This window comes from Anoplopoma fimbria, chromosome 23 (assembly GCF_027596085.1).
Source record: "Anoplopoma fimbria isolate UVic2021 breed Golden Eagle Sablefish chromosome 23, Afim_UVic_2022, whole genome shotgun sequence".
Taxonomy (NCBI): domain Eukaryota; kingdom Metazoa; phylum Chordata; class Actinopteri; order Perciformes; family Anoplopomatidae; genus Anoplopoma; species Anoplopoma fimbria.
Window position 1 is genome coordinate 969,370 of NC_072471.1, and position 14,072 is coordinate 983,441.

General features: G+C 37.1%; 1 protein-coding gene across 1 annotated transcript in view; it reads left to right on the forward strand.

The window, feature by feature from the left end:
• The window catches only part of phf21b (PHD finger protein 21B), a 67,074-nt gene extending 53,366 nt beyond the window's left edge, over positions 1-13,708 (forward strand). Inside the window, 12 exon segments of the mRNA XM_054624730.1 lie at positions 2,919-3,011; positions 4,475-4,678; positions 4,681-4,821; positions 5,252-5,428; positions 5,730-5,781; positions 6,717-6,793; positions 7,439-7,493; positions 7,835-7,857; positions 9,406-9,564; positions 10,060-10,126; positions 10,695-10,798; positions 11,091-13,708. Of these exon segments, the coding sequence (XP_054480705.1) occupies positions 2,919-3,011; positions 4,475-4,678; positions 4,681-4,821; positions 5,252-5,428; positions 5,730-5,781; positions 6,717-6,793; positions 7,439-7,493; positions 7,835-7,857; positions 9,406-9,564; positions 10,060-10,126; positions 10,695-10,798; positions 11,091-11,381 (1,443 nt within the window). The 3' untranslated portion in view covers positions 11,382-13,708.
• The last annotated feature ends 364 nt before the right edge of the window (positions 13,709-14,072 follow it).

A 14,072-nucleotide genomic window follows, 5' to 3' on the forward strand; every position in this document is an offset into this window, starting at 1 on the left:
ATAATAAAATTATCTGATTTTAAAAAAAAGTAAGCACATAAAGACATTAAAGACAGTAGGAGGCGTTATATAACTTTATTGACTCTTTATTAAACTAGATTTATGTTATTTTCTCCTACTTTCAGGTCTTATTCTTATTAAATCAATATTTTAAGAACCAAACATCTAATGAGGGAAGTGTTGAGAACATAAGCTGCTGTGGTCTCTGAGCTCGGAGCATAAATGAAAAGCTTCTTCATGATGAAGATGAAGATGAAGAGAGTAGAGAGAGCTGATGAGTCCTGAAGCAGCGCCCTCTGCTGGCGGCTGCAGCAACTACAGCTTCACATATTCTATAAATATATATAAATATATTCTATATTTCAGAGAGCAGTGACGTCTGCAGAGCTTTCTCTTCATCCAGGAGCTGCTTCATTTATGAACCAGGAGAGAAATCTACAATCTGTCACTTTAAATCCTCTTAAAGTCAAAAGATTTATGTCTGCAGCATTCCGACAAATAGAAATATTAAAGATGTGTTGTTCTTCATTTCCTACATTTGTTCTGGAGTCTTTAGAAACTTTGAGATCTTCTCCAGACTTTGATCTAAATTTGTGGCATTTTAAACAAAATTTTAGTTGTAGTTGTTCAGGAAAAAGTACCAGATAGTGCTTCAAATATATTGTACCTGCTGGTATGTTTTATTTATTGATATGCTTTTTAATCAATTAAAACCTACTTAAATAAATGTAACTTTAATGTAAAAATTGTCTCAGTATTCATGGCGTGTCTTTAAAAACAATATTGCATTTATTTATCAGGAGTCAATCAGTTCAAACCAATCTAATCTTTTATAAAACTGTATATATATTATTATTATTATTCACCCACTCATGTGGACCTCAAAGACCATCATGGTGGTTTTACATGTTTTGTCTTTTTACTTTAAATCACATTTTCTCTCAAACACGTCTCCGTCTCTGTTCATAAAGACCAAAAAACTCAAACTCAAACTAAAGAAATGAAGACGTGGTGTGGATGTATCCTGAGAGGAGGTTTAGTCTCTGAGTGAGGAAGAACTTCAAGGATTCAAGGATCATTTATTGTCATTATGCAACACAGAGATAAATAATGAATATGATAACGAATCAGGGAGTTCTTAGCTTTAGCTTAGCACAAAGACTGGAAGCAGGGGGAAACAGCTAGCCTAGCGCCATCAAAAGAGGAAAAACTACACCTTTAAGAGTGGAGTCCATATGTTTTCACTCATGTGCTGTAAAACATAAACACACACACACACACACACACACACACACAGCAGGAGGAGGAGGGTGGAGGAAGATGGAGGAGGGTTGTTAGCGTTTGCTGCAGAGCCGTCATCTCTCTCAGCGACGGTATCGACTTTGGTTTTCAAAGAAAAAATTCATTAAGTAAAAAAAATTCAGTTGTCCAAGGTTGTGTTCACTCCTCGAGGGGGAGGAGGGGAGGAGGAGGAGGAGGAGAGGAGGAAGAGGAGGAAGAGGAAGAGGAGGAGGAGGAGGAAGAAGAGGAAGAGGAGGCCTAAAGAGAAGGTGCTTAGGTTTGGAGAAAAGAGGAAGCAATTACGAAAATGAAAGCCCTAGCACTGCAAGAATTTTCATCTCTGCAGTTGCCATGGGAACAGGCCTGGGCCTCCTCCTCCTCGTCTCCTCGTCTCCTCGCTCTGCAGCACAATACAATGGAATGAAGGGATTTTCACAGAAGAAGAAAGGAGGGAGGGGAGAGGGGGGAGGAGGAAACTTTCCTCTTTTTCTGATTTTCTTTTCTGTCGAGCAGCTGAGAGGAAACATGGAGGAGATTTTAATCTTCTTCTTCTGTGGTTCATTTACTGGCTGAACTGGTGCAGGGTTAGTTTAGATTGACAGGAAGTGTCGTCCAATCACAGACTGGAGTTTATTTATGCAGCTCATCTCATATGACAGTAGGCAAAACCCACTATTATTATTATTATTATTAATTTATTTTATCATCCATTTTTGTATTAATTTATTGTCATTATGTTTTGTTTAATTTTTTCATTATTATTCAAAATTTAAAATAATAATAAATAACATAAATGTAATTCAACATCATAAAAGTCTATCTCCAGATTATACAGTTAATATTCTGTGTAAATGTATCTCTCTTCAGCTTTTCTTTATATTCTCTTTATTTTTATTTTAAAGTTTTTTAAACAGCAGGATGAATTAAAACAGAAACCTGGTTTGTTTTATGATAAAAATCACTTAATGAGTAAGAAAAGTTCAACTTTAACAGAATTAATCTGCGTTAGTGTCTCTAGGTTTCATCAGCCATGATTTAATGATTCAGACGGGAATTAATCTGTAAATAATTTATTTTGACTTGAGCTTCTGGATTTATTTTAATAAAAGTTTGTTTTCTGTTTTTTTTTTCATTTCAAGAATCTTTTAGAAATAAATGTCTCTTTTTTTCAACAAGACACTTTTTTTCTTGATTCTTGAAAAGAGCTTAATTTGGATTTAAAACTTGTTTTCTTTCTTTCCTTTCTGATAAATATGAATTTCCCAGCATGCAGCTGGTGTCAGGTCCACTTTGTGTGTTGTATCAGGGGCTCCCCTAGTGGTCAGCTATTGTTACTACAAAAACATCTGAAATGAAATAATACAATAAGTGATATTTCTTTTCAGGGATATTGTGAGTTTATCTTCCTGCTCTGATAGCTGTGAACTATTCTGTTTCCACTGGTTTGACTGGTTTGACTGGTTTGAGTGTGAAGTAATTTGAAGAAGCCGTCTAGTTTCTGATGTTTTATAAACGTGACGGTTCATCTGTTAATCTAGAAAATAGTTGTATTATCAAAGTTGGTATCTTCTCATTTCCTGTTGGTTTAATGATTAAAGGGATGTTTTATTCAAGTGTTGCGTTTGTGTTCCCTCCAGATGCTGGGAACTCTCACTGCTGTGCCCATCAAGGTGCCTCAAGTCAGCTCCCTGCACCGGCTGGCAGGACAAGCAGCTACAGTGCTACCTCAGGTAAGAGTCCACCTGTCAGTTTAACACTCCACCTGTACGGGTCACAGTCCACCTGTACGGGTCACAGTCCACCTGTACGGGTCACAGTCCACCTGTACGGGTAAGAGTCCACCTGTCAGTTTAACACTCCACCTGGTCACAGTCCACCTGTCCACCGGGTCACAGTCCACCTGTACGGGTCACAGTCCACCTGTCAGTTTAACACTCCACCTGTACGGGTCACAGTCCACCTGTACGGGTCACAGTCCACCTGTACGGGTCACAGTCCACCTGTCAGTTTCACTCCACCACGGGTCACAGTCCACCTGTACGGGTAAGAGTCCATCTGTCAGTTTAACACTCCACCTGTACGGGTAAGAGTCCACCTGTCAGTTTAACACTCCACCTGTACGGGTCGGGTCACAGTCCACCTGTACGGGTCACAGTCCACCTGTGCGGTAACACTCCACCTGTCGGGTCACAGTCCACCTGTACGGGTCACAGTCCACCTGTACGGGTCACAGTCCACCTGTCAGTTTAACACTCCACCTGTACGGGTCACAGTCCACCTGTACGGGTCACAGTCCACCTGTACGGGTCACAGTCCACCTGTACGGGTCACAGTCCACCTGTACGGGTCACAGTCCACCTGTCAGTTTAACACTCCACCTGTACGGGTCACACTCCACCATGTCAAAGTCCACCTGTGCACGGGTCTACGAAAACAATAAGTCCACCTGTCCGGGTCACAGTCCACCTGTACGAATAGGATAACAGTCCACAAATTCAATAAGTCACCACCTGTCAGTTTAATACATATTTTAAAGAATAATTAGAACAAAATGAATCAAAACTAAAGTTTCTTTAGAGAAGAATCTTCTACTGACGTCCAGCAGGTGGCGGCACAAACACATCAGAGAGAATCAAACAGCAGAAATGATGTTAATGTGTCTCAGTGATCAATAGTGTGTGAAGACAAATGTCTTCTGTCCTCTGATTGGACCACACGTCAGAGAACCTCTGATTGGTTTAAGTGTAGAATTTTCTGTTTGTTTCTGAAACAACAACTATGAGAAACATCTTTTATTAGAGACTTTATTATAAATTACGTTTTAAATCAATTAGTGGTATTATGGACTTCAAAATAAATGTGATATATCATATTATTGAGCCCCAAAATTCTTGTATTCTAAAAACAAGCAACACAATTGAAGTTTTAGTACGAGTTCAAGTTAAGTTATTTATTGTCATATTTAATAATTAATAAATAAAAATAAGTGAAAAATGAGAATCTGAGAAATAAAAAAGGGCAGAAGTTGAAGTATTAGGATCAAATCTGTCCATAAATAATCTATATTCTGCTCAAAGGTTGACAGTAAATGAATAAACTGTATTTTGATGTTAAAGTGAAGGAAATAGTTGAGGTTTTTAAAGATCCTTCAGGTGTTTGAACCTCTGTCCCGGTTCTGGTTCCGGTTCTGCAGGTCAGGCCAAAGACCCAGATCCCCGACAGCCTCCCTCACAGTCCGTGTGAGGAGCTGCAGCCTCTCGGCCTGCAGAGGGCCACCGCCGTGGTCACCGCCGTGGTGAGTCCCCGGAGCCAGGGCCCCACGCTGCCCACCGCCAACAGCACCTTCAGCCCGGAGCACCAGCCCAACGGCCAGAGCGACGCCTCGCCGCCACCGGCCCCCCCCCACACGGCCCGTCGGGGGGCCCAGAGTCCAGCGGCCCCGTCCAGCACGCCTCTGCAGGGCCCGGCGTGGCGTTCGCCATCATCGCCGCTTCGCCCGCCACCAGCAACGGGGTGACCGCCGTCAGCGAGGCCGTCAAGGTGCAGCCACTGATCTACAGCGCCGACAACAAGGCTGGTGTCTCCACCAACGACTTGTTTTAATTAATACTAATGTTTATTAAAGTCATTTTATGACTCAGTTAAAAAAACAATAAAGATTTGGTTTGAACACATTTTTAACATAAAGTTTAAAGATTTTAAAGATTTAGTTAAAACATTTTTTTGTTCTCTTGTTTGTGTTTTTCATTTTAAAACATTTTTTTGTTCTCTTGTTTGTGTTTTTCATTTTAAAAGATTTCTGACAAAAATTAAATACATGTAGATTTTGGTAAACATTAAGTTTCACAACTCTAAAGAATTAAGATAAAACAATATTTCTGTTATGAACTAATTCTTAAATAGATGAGTTAACTGTTTTATTCTCATGTTTTTATTCTAGCACGTTCTCTGATTGTTTGTCTTCTATCAGGTGATAATAATCCAGCCTCAGGCTCCCAGCAGCACTGAGGGGTCTCCAGGGGCCCCGGCCGATCTCCCGACACAGGAGGCCCCCAAACCGGCCCCCAAACCGGCCCCCAAACTGGCCCCCAAATCCCCCAAATCCCCCAAATCTCCCAAATCCCCGAAGAAAGACGAGGACCCCGAGGTGAGAAAAGCTTCAGGACTGATGTTCAGACACAAACAAACATCTGTTTCTGTTAGCATTTCATTTTAAAAAACAAAAAAAATGGTGTTGTCATTCAGAAATCTTAAAGTGGAATAAAATGTTCTACTTTTAAGAAAAAAATATATTTTTGTTCCCAGAAAAATGTGAATGTAATAAACTTTATTTATTTATAAAAGACAGAACATCTTCTTAATATTCGTCTTTATTTCTGTTGTAGTTTTTAATGTGTGGCGAGATGAATATTTTCCTCGTTAACGTCTTCTCTCTTTCTGTTTTTCAGAAAATCGCCTTCATGGTGGCGCTCGGCCTCGTCACCACAGAACACCTGGAAGGTGAGTTCAGGCGTCTCCGCTGATCTGAGAGCAGTTTGGTTTAAATCTGAGTATCGCTACGGACATTTATGGCTTTTTAATTTAAAGTTTTCAATCATTTTATCTGTGTTGATGCGGCATAATTGTGAGTTTTTTAATTTATTTTGTAAGTTGAGCTCCTTTTAACTTCTTTAATAAACTGTATAGAAAACAAAACAAATCCAGTAAAACCAACAACTTTTGATTATATCAGACTTTTAATCTGTCAACATTGTACTTTAAACTATTTTTATGTTTGTAGCAAAAACATGTTATTCTCCTGGTGTCCACTGGGGGCATCACTGCTGTATTATGGAGCACTGCAGTGTTTAAAATCAATGTTGTTGATAATCATTAATGTATCACAGACTGTGAAAACATTTATATAAAAAATCCCCCTAACATTCAGAGTATTAAGTATTTAGATATATTTTTTGTATATGTAAACAAACATATCATTCTGAAAATGAATGAATATTTGGTCGTTATGATCCGAACTAAAGTTGATTAAAAGATTTAACTCTTTGACAGGGGAAAATAATATTAATATAAAATATTTCATGGGTTTAATTCAATTTATAAACTTTCTTAATTTGGTCGAACGAGTTTCTTCTTGGTCAGTTTATTTGGGGTTTTATATTCCTAAAGGCTTATGATATAAATAACTTCACTTTTCTTTCATCTGAAAAAAAAAAGCATTTAATTAAGAAATATTATTAATAATTTGTGTCTGCATTTACTGCTTGTAATTTAAAAATCCATGTTTTTATTATTAGAATATTTAAATACTAATATAAACACTGCCGTGATGTTTTCAGGTTAAAACAGTTTCTGATCGTGAATATAAATAATAGAAACTTTTGTTTCTGTGACCTGAAGATGTTTTTTTATATAAAGTGTGTTTTTGTTTTTAACAGAAATCCAGACGAAGAGACAAGAGAGGAAGAGACGAAGCACAGCCAACCCGGCCTACAGCGGCCTGTTCGAACCAGAGGTCAGGAAACGTCTGCTCCTAGTTTCTATTATATATAATCATTTATTAAACTTTTATTATGAGATTAAAGGATTTATTAGACTTTTATTATGAGATTAAATGATTTATGAGACTTTTATTATTAGATTAAATGATTTATTATACTTTTATTATCAGATTAAATGATTCATAGACTTTTATTATTAGATTAAATGATTTATTATACTTTTATTATCTGATTAAATTATTATTATACTTTTATTATCAGATTAAATGATTTAGACTTTATAGATTATGATTTATTATACTTTTATTATCTGATTAAATTATTATTATACTTTTATTATCAGATTAAATGATTTATTAGACTTTTATTATTAGATTAAATCATTTATTAGACTTTTATTATTAGATTAAATCATTTATTAGACTTGTATTATCAGATTAAATCATTTATTAGACTTTTATTATTAGATTAAATCATTTATTAGACTTTTATTATTAGATTAAATCATTTATTAGACTTGTATTATCAGATTAAATCATTTATTAGACTTTTATTATTAGATTAAATCATTCATTAGACTCCCAGGTGATGTCATTTTCTCTTTAATAAACTCATTCATCTTTTTTATTTATGTAAAGTTATATCTGTTGTTTTTTCAGCGTAAACGTCTGGCGTCACATTACCTGAACAGCTCGCTCTTCCTGTCTTCACGAGGTATGTTGTTAAATAGAAAATCTTTATTATCGTCTGCTTTCACTAAACGTTTAATGTTCATCAGTTCAGATGATGAATCAGTTTATCATCTCAAACCTCGAGCATCCAAGACAAACCTTTATATATATAATAACGTGAATAATCATGAATATATACTCGTAAATCATATTAATAGGTCTTTAACAATAGAGCATGTTAAGGTGTTTCTGGTCAGAGCAATGCTAGCAGTTCCCCTCTGCCTCCAGTCTTTATGCTAAGCTAAGCTAACCTGCTGCACGGCCCCCCCCCCCTCACTGTGTGTCTCTGCCACTAACATCTGCTCTGCTTCATTCACATGCTAGACTCTGAGGACTTCTGCTGGAAGGTAGGTCACATGACCGCTGATGTCACACCTCTGTTACCTGTGTGTGTGTGTGTGTGTGTGTGTGTGTGTGTGTGTGTGTGTGTGTGTGTGTGTGTGTGTGTGTGTGTGTGTGTGTGTGTGAGAACAGATTGTTTGATTCACAGCTTTTCTCAGAGAATATTCCTCTTTTTTTCTTGTTATTTTGTTCATTTTTTCTTGTAAATATAGAACTATAATCTTGTAAATTCTGAGTTTAATCTCTGAATATTACTGGCTCCCCCGCTGTTATTTCTATTTATTTGTTTACCTTAAAAAGCTCTGATATGTTGTCGTAGTTTAAAAACAATTTAGAGTCTTGAGACGATCAACAGAAATGGAGAGAAAGACTTCTTGTTAAATACAAAACATTTAAAGTATTTAAAGTATCAGGGTTTTATTACAGCACAACGAGGAAACATTAGACATAAGTCAACAAAACTAAACGGACACATACATCATACATGGGAGTTAAAACCTCTAGAAGTAGAATAAAAATCAATCAAATAAATAAATATATATGTATATATTCATAAAACATAATTAAAATCACCAGTCAACCAGAAGAATTAATAAGAGATGTGAATTATCACCATTTAGAGAAACAAGAATAAAATTAAATGATAATTAAATCCAATAATTACCAATATTTAAATATAATATAATATAAATAAATAAATATGAATAAATTGATTATAAATTAATAAATTATGATAATAAAATATGACAGATTAATACTAATAAAATAAGTAAAAATACAATAAAACAATACTTTTATTATTTATATATTTATATACATATATATGTATATAAATAATAAAATAATAACAATAATACACGTTACAACCAATAAAAGAAGCAAGAATATAATATAATAATGAGAATTGACAGTCAAAAGCAGCGTATTTGTCAGATCGTTCCTGCAAAAAGTTTAACTTGCATGAAATTTTATCACTAAAAAAGATAAAAAAAAACTGTGATTTATAAATAAAATGAATAAATTGTCATTTCACTGCCGTTCTTCTATGTTTCTGTCATAAATGTATTTATTTATTAACCAACATTGAAACCAAAGTTAAACAATCTGTATGTTTTAAATGTCACTATTCGATTTATTATAAACGCATTGCTAGACATTAACGGTTCCTCTCTGTCTCTGTCTGTCTGTCTGTCTGTCTGTCTGTCTCTCTCTCTCTCTCTCTGTCTGTCTGTCTGTCTGTCTGTCTGTCTGTCTGTCTGTCTGTCTGTCTGTCTGTCTGTCTGTCTCTCTCTTCTGTCTGTCTGTCTGTCTGTCTGTCTGTCTGTCTGTCTGTCTGTCTGTCTGTCTGTCTCTCTCTCTCTCTCTCTGTCTGTCTGTCTGTCTGTCTGTCTGTCTGTCTGTCTGTCTGTCTGTCTGTCTGTCTGTCTCTGTCTGTCTGTCTGTCTGTCTCTGTCTGTCTGTCTGTCTGTCTGTCTGTCTGTCTCTCTGTCTGTCTGTCTGTCTGTCTGTCTCTGTCTGTCTGTCTGTCTGTCTGTGTGTTGCCGTGGCGACAGGAGGACGTGGAGCATGACGACCACTGTGCCGTCTGTAAGGAGGACGGAGAGCTGCAGACCTGCCACAACTGCCCCAGAGCCTTCCACCCAAACTGCCTCCACCCGCCGCTCAAAACCCCCCCGAGAGGAGCCTGGTACTGCCCCAAGTGTCAGAAGAAGGTGGGACGCCCAGAACGAACTCACCTCTGAACCCTTTAAAGGATAAATCATAATTAATTATTAATCATGCATTTAAATTAAGCTTCAAAATGAATGTGAAAACTGATTTTAAGCATAAAACAAAAAACATTGAATGGTTTTAACGTAGTAAGACTAAATGTTAACAACATTACATATTCAGTAAATAACAGTTATTAGTTACAGTTATACAGTTGTGTATTGTGACTAATCAGATATGCTAACGAGCTCGTTAGCTCGTTAGCATATCTTTGCCTCACTGTGATGTTGAACATTTGGAGTGTTTCTGAATGTTCAAACAAAGCTGCTGAACTTCCTGTTCAGACTTTGACAGTTAGCAGCTAATGTAGCAAACATGTAAACGCATGAAAGGATATATATTCATTTAAAAACATCCTTTTAGAAGCACCAGCCTTTTAGTTGTTTATCTTTCTGTTTTATTAAATCAATAAACCACTTGTTGTCTCTGATCTTCAGGTTCTGAACAAAGAAAACATGTCGTGGCCGCAGAACTTTGTTCAGTCCTACGTCACACACAAGACGGGTGAGAAGCAGCTGATTGTTTCTATGAGTGTGTGTGTGTGTGTGTGTGTGTGTGTGTGTGTGTGTGTGTTGATTGTTTGATTCACAGCTTTTCTCAGAGAATATTCCTCTTTTTTTCTTGTTATTTTGTTCATTTTTTCTTGTAAATATAGAACTATAATCTTGTAAATTCTGAGTTTAATCTCTGAATATTACTGGCTCCCCGCTGTTATTTCTATTTATTTGTTTACCTTAAAAAGCTCTGATATGTTGTCGTAGTTTAAAAACAATTTAGAGTCTTGAGACGATCAACAGAAATGGAGAGAAAGACTTCTTGTTAAATACAAAACATTTAAAGTATTTAAAGTATCAGGGTTTTATTACAGCACAACGAGGAAACATTAGACATAAGTCAGCAAAACTAAACGGACACATACATCATACATGGGAGTTAAAACCTCTAGAAGTAGAATAAAAATCAATCAAATAATCAATAATCAAATCGTTGTGTTGTTTTAAGCTGTACTGATGTGTGTGTGTGTGTGTGTGTGTGTGTGTGTGTGTGTGTGTGTGTGTGTGTGTGTGAGCAGTGAGGCAGGAGGAGAAGCGGCGGCTGCTGAGACGAAACGTGGAGCTGAAGAAGGAGTGCGTTCACCTGGAGGAACAAGACGAGAAGCTCAACGACTCGCTCAAAGTAAACACTCGACCTCACCGCACAACACGTAAAGGGTTAAAACCTGATGCTCTTAATGTGAAGGAGCGCTTGATTTCACCACCTCCACATCAGACAGCTGTGACCTACCTGATAGTTTTACATTCTGGGATGTCTGCTCCTCCTCTGTTCTCTCTGAGAGTCAGATTGATTTAACTCTAACATCTGTCCATTAGATATGAAGCTACAGCTAGTTAGCTTAGCATAAAGCCTGGAACCAGCATGTTGTATTTGGTTTGCGTCTGACAGGTTGTTTCCTCCCGTGTGTGTGCAGCAGTGCATGGACCTGAGGGAGAGGCTGCTGGGTCAGCAGAGAGACACTCAGGCTTCACTGGAACGCCTCAAAGCTCTGATCAGGTTGATCCAACGCGACCAGCTCATCCAGGTCACCATGACGACCACCGCCACCATCGCCGCTGCCTCCCTGCTCTCCCAGTCCTGGATCAAACCCACCAGCACCACCGCCGTCGCCACCGCCACCGTCGCTGTCGCCGCCCCGGGCCCCTCGGCCACGCCCCTTCAGCAGAAGAGCCACGCCCACAGCCAGGATGACGTCACCAACTAGCTCCGCCTTTCCCCCCGCTGAGGGCAGTGATGATTTATTTTCGTCTGAATAATATCTAACCATCTTTTTCTCCGAGGAGCTGAAAAAAAGCCACAAAAAAACTGAGAAAAAAGAGCGTGTTCACTCCATCCAAGTATTTTTTAAAACCCAACACCTACAGTGCTTACGAGATTTCTTTTTTTATGTTATTTTCTATTTATTAATGTTCTTGGCCTTAATGTATTTATTACAAACGTTAGACGACAGTGCTGCTGCCGCGGGAACACGACAGGAGCTCCTGTGGCGGTCCAAAAGATATTTCCCTTTTTTAAACACAGGTCTGATAATTGTTCTGCGTCTAGTGAGAGAGAACCGTAGAGTAGAGGTAGTGAAGACACGAGTGGACGGACTGTACATTGATATATCTGAGTAGATGTTTGTTCTCATCCTCCTACGAACAATGTTTTTGCCATAATAATTCAGGAAAATGTTTTCATCGTGTATGTAAACGCATACGAGCCTTCAAACAAAAACAGAGAATAACTTTTTTTCAGTATTAATAGAGTTAAAGTCAAAGAAAAAAGTATTTAAGATAAAACTACAGAAATTAGCGTTTCTAGTGGAGATTTTAGTATTTTCATGCTGATGCCTGTTGATAAATGTAAGTTTGGAGTATTCAAGGGGATCATTGTACATACGTTGTATTATTATTATTATTATTATGATTATTATCATTATGATTATTATCATTGCAGGTTTTCTGTTTTTTTACTGAAGTCACAGGTGAGTCTCTGAACGTTTCACTGTTTGTTTCTGTTCGACGGCAACACAAACAAGAAAAGGACATTTTATTTAATAATTAATTACATAAAATTAAGGAATCAGGAGAGTCGGGTAATATTCAAAGAAAACAAACGAGTTGTGAATTAACGAGAGAAAACTCACAAATTTAAGAGAAAAATATCTGAAGCAACTTGTTTTTTGTCAAAGAACCACCGTTTTATTCCAGAATCACCACAGTATCATCAGCGTATGGACTTACATTTTTGCGTTGTTTCTTGTTCCTTTAATTTACGAGAAAAAAACCTAAAACCAGTGTTTAATCTCAGTTTTGTTTCCTGGGATATCACCCTCCTCTCACGTTTCGGTACCTTATTTATATATAAAAAAACACTCAACAATATTTAGTTAACGATGATAAATGACAGAGAAAAGCAGGAAATGCTCTCATTGGAGACGCTGGAACGTTTTCTGCTTGAAAAATGACAATGAACTGATTATGAAAATAGTTGTCAATAATTTTTCTTTTTTTTTGGACTAATCGTTTCAGTAGAAAGAATAAATCAAATGAATATTCTTTGTTTGTGTCGCCGTCAGAGAAAACAAACGGTGAAACAGAGACTGATGTGTCGTTTTTTCACAGCTGCACTCGAACGCGTCAGAGTCGATGTGTGATCGTCCTCCCCTTTAAACCAGTATAGAAAATATGCCAAAAACCTTTTTCTTTGTTTTTGTACTGGGATCATCTTTCAGATAACGTCTATTGTGCTTTTTTTTTTTTCCTCTTCCTGCCTATTTTATATTCTTCGTTTTTTTAAACTCGTGTTTTATGAACGTTTAGCGGCAACGACGACGACGAGCCTGTTAACCCGACAGACGAACACTGCCTCAAGTTCAAAGAATCGTTCACATCCAGGTTTTTCTTTTGTCTTTGTTTTGCGTTTTAAAGAAACCAGTGGACTCGTCAACAGAAACAGAACTGTGACTGTCGGAGGACCGGAGGTCCGTTTGTCCTGCTAGTCTTCCTGCTGGTCCAGAAAGGTTCAGTTTAAGTGTTAACAGCATAGATTTAGTCCGTTTTTTATGAATCGATCATCGTTGTCACCACACAGTCGAGGTGCAGCGCTCTGCTACCTGTTGATGCACAAACATGAAGGAACGGTTCCAACAATAAGAGAAAGAAACGCCTTCATCAAAAGAAAGGAAAGGGAATCCGTGTTTAAACCGAGAAGAGTTGTTTTTTATTATTTCTTATCATATCACGAGTTTGGTCTCTGAAGTATCAAAGATACTGAAAAGATTCTTATTGTTGGAGAAGCTTCATCTGAACGGCACAAAAAATGTCAAATAAATAACTAAACTGGTGCATTCGTGGCAGCGAACAAGTCGACTCACCGAGAAACAAAAGGAGGATTAAAAACGAGCAATACGGCATCAAAAGGGTTAAACAACACGAGTATCCCCAAAACTGATCAATGTTCATCATAAAACATAAAACATAATAAATAAAGCCCTCATTTAAAGGAGGTCTGTGTACGTTTTCATCCAATGAATTAGTTTTTAATCAGCTGTTCAAACAAGTAAAAGAAAAACAAAAAGATTTATAAATGCGGTTTCAACACATGAGCATTTGATTATTGATTTATTGTTTGTCAAATATTTGACTATAATGTATGACATTAAAAAGCTTATATTCAAATGGAGCTGGAACAAATACATATTTGTTATTTAGAAAATAATTGGACGCAAAGATACACAGACCTAAAATACTTTATCCTAAAATGATTAATTGTGTGACCGTGATCTAAAGAATTCTGTGTTTTCATTCAGAGAAATGATTTTTTTTTCTTTGCCCAGAAACAAAAACATTTTTATTTCTGAAGCAACGACTGAAAAACGAAACGTTCTTGCAGAATGAAAACACAAACATTT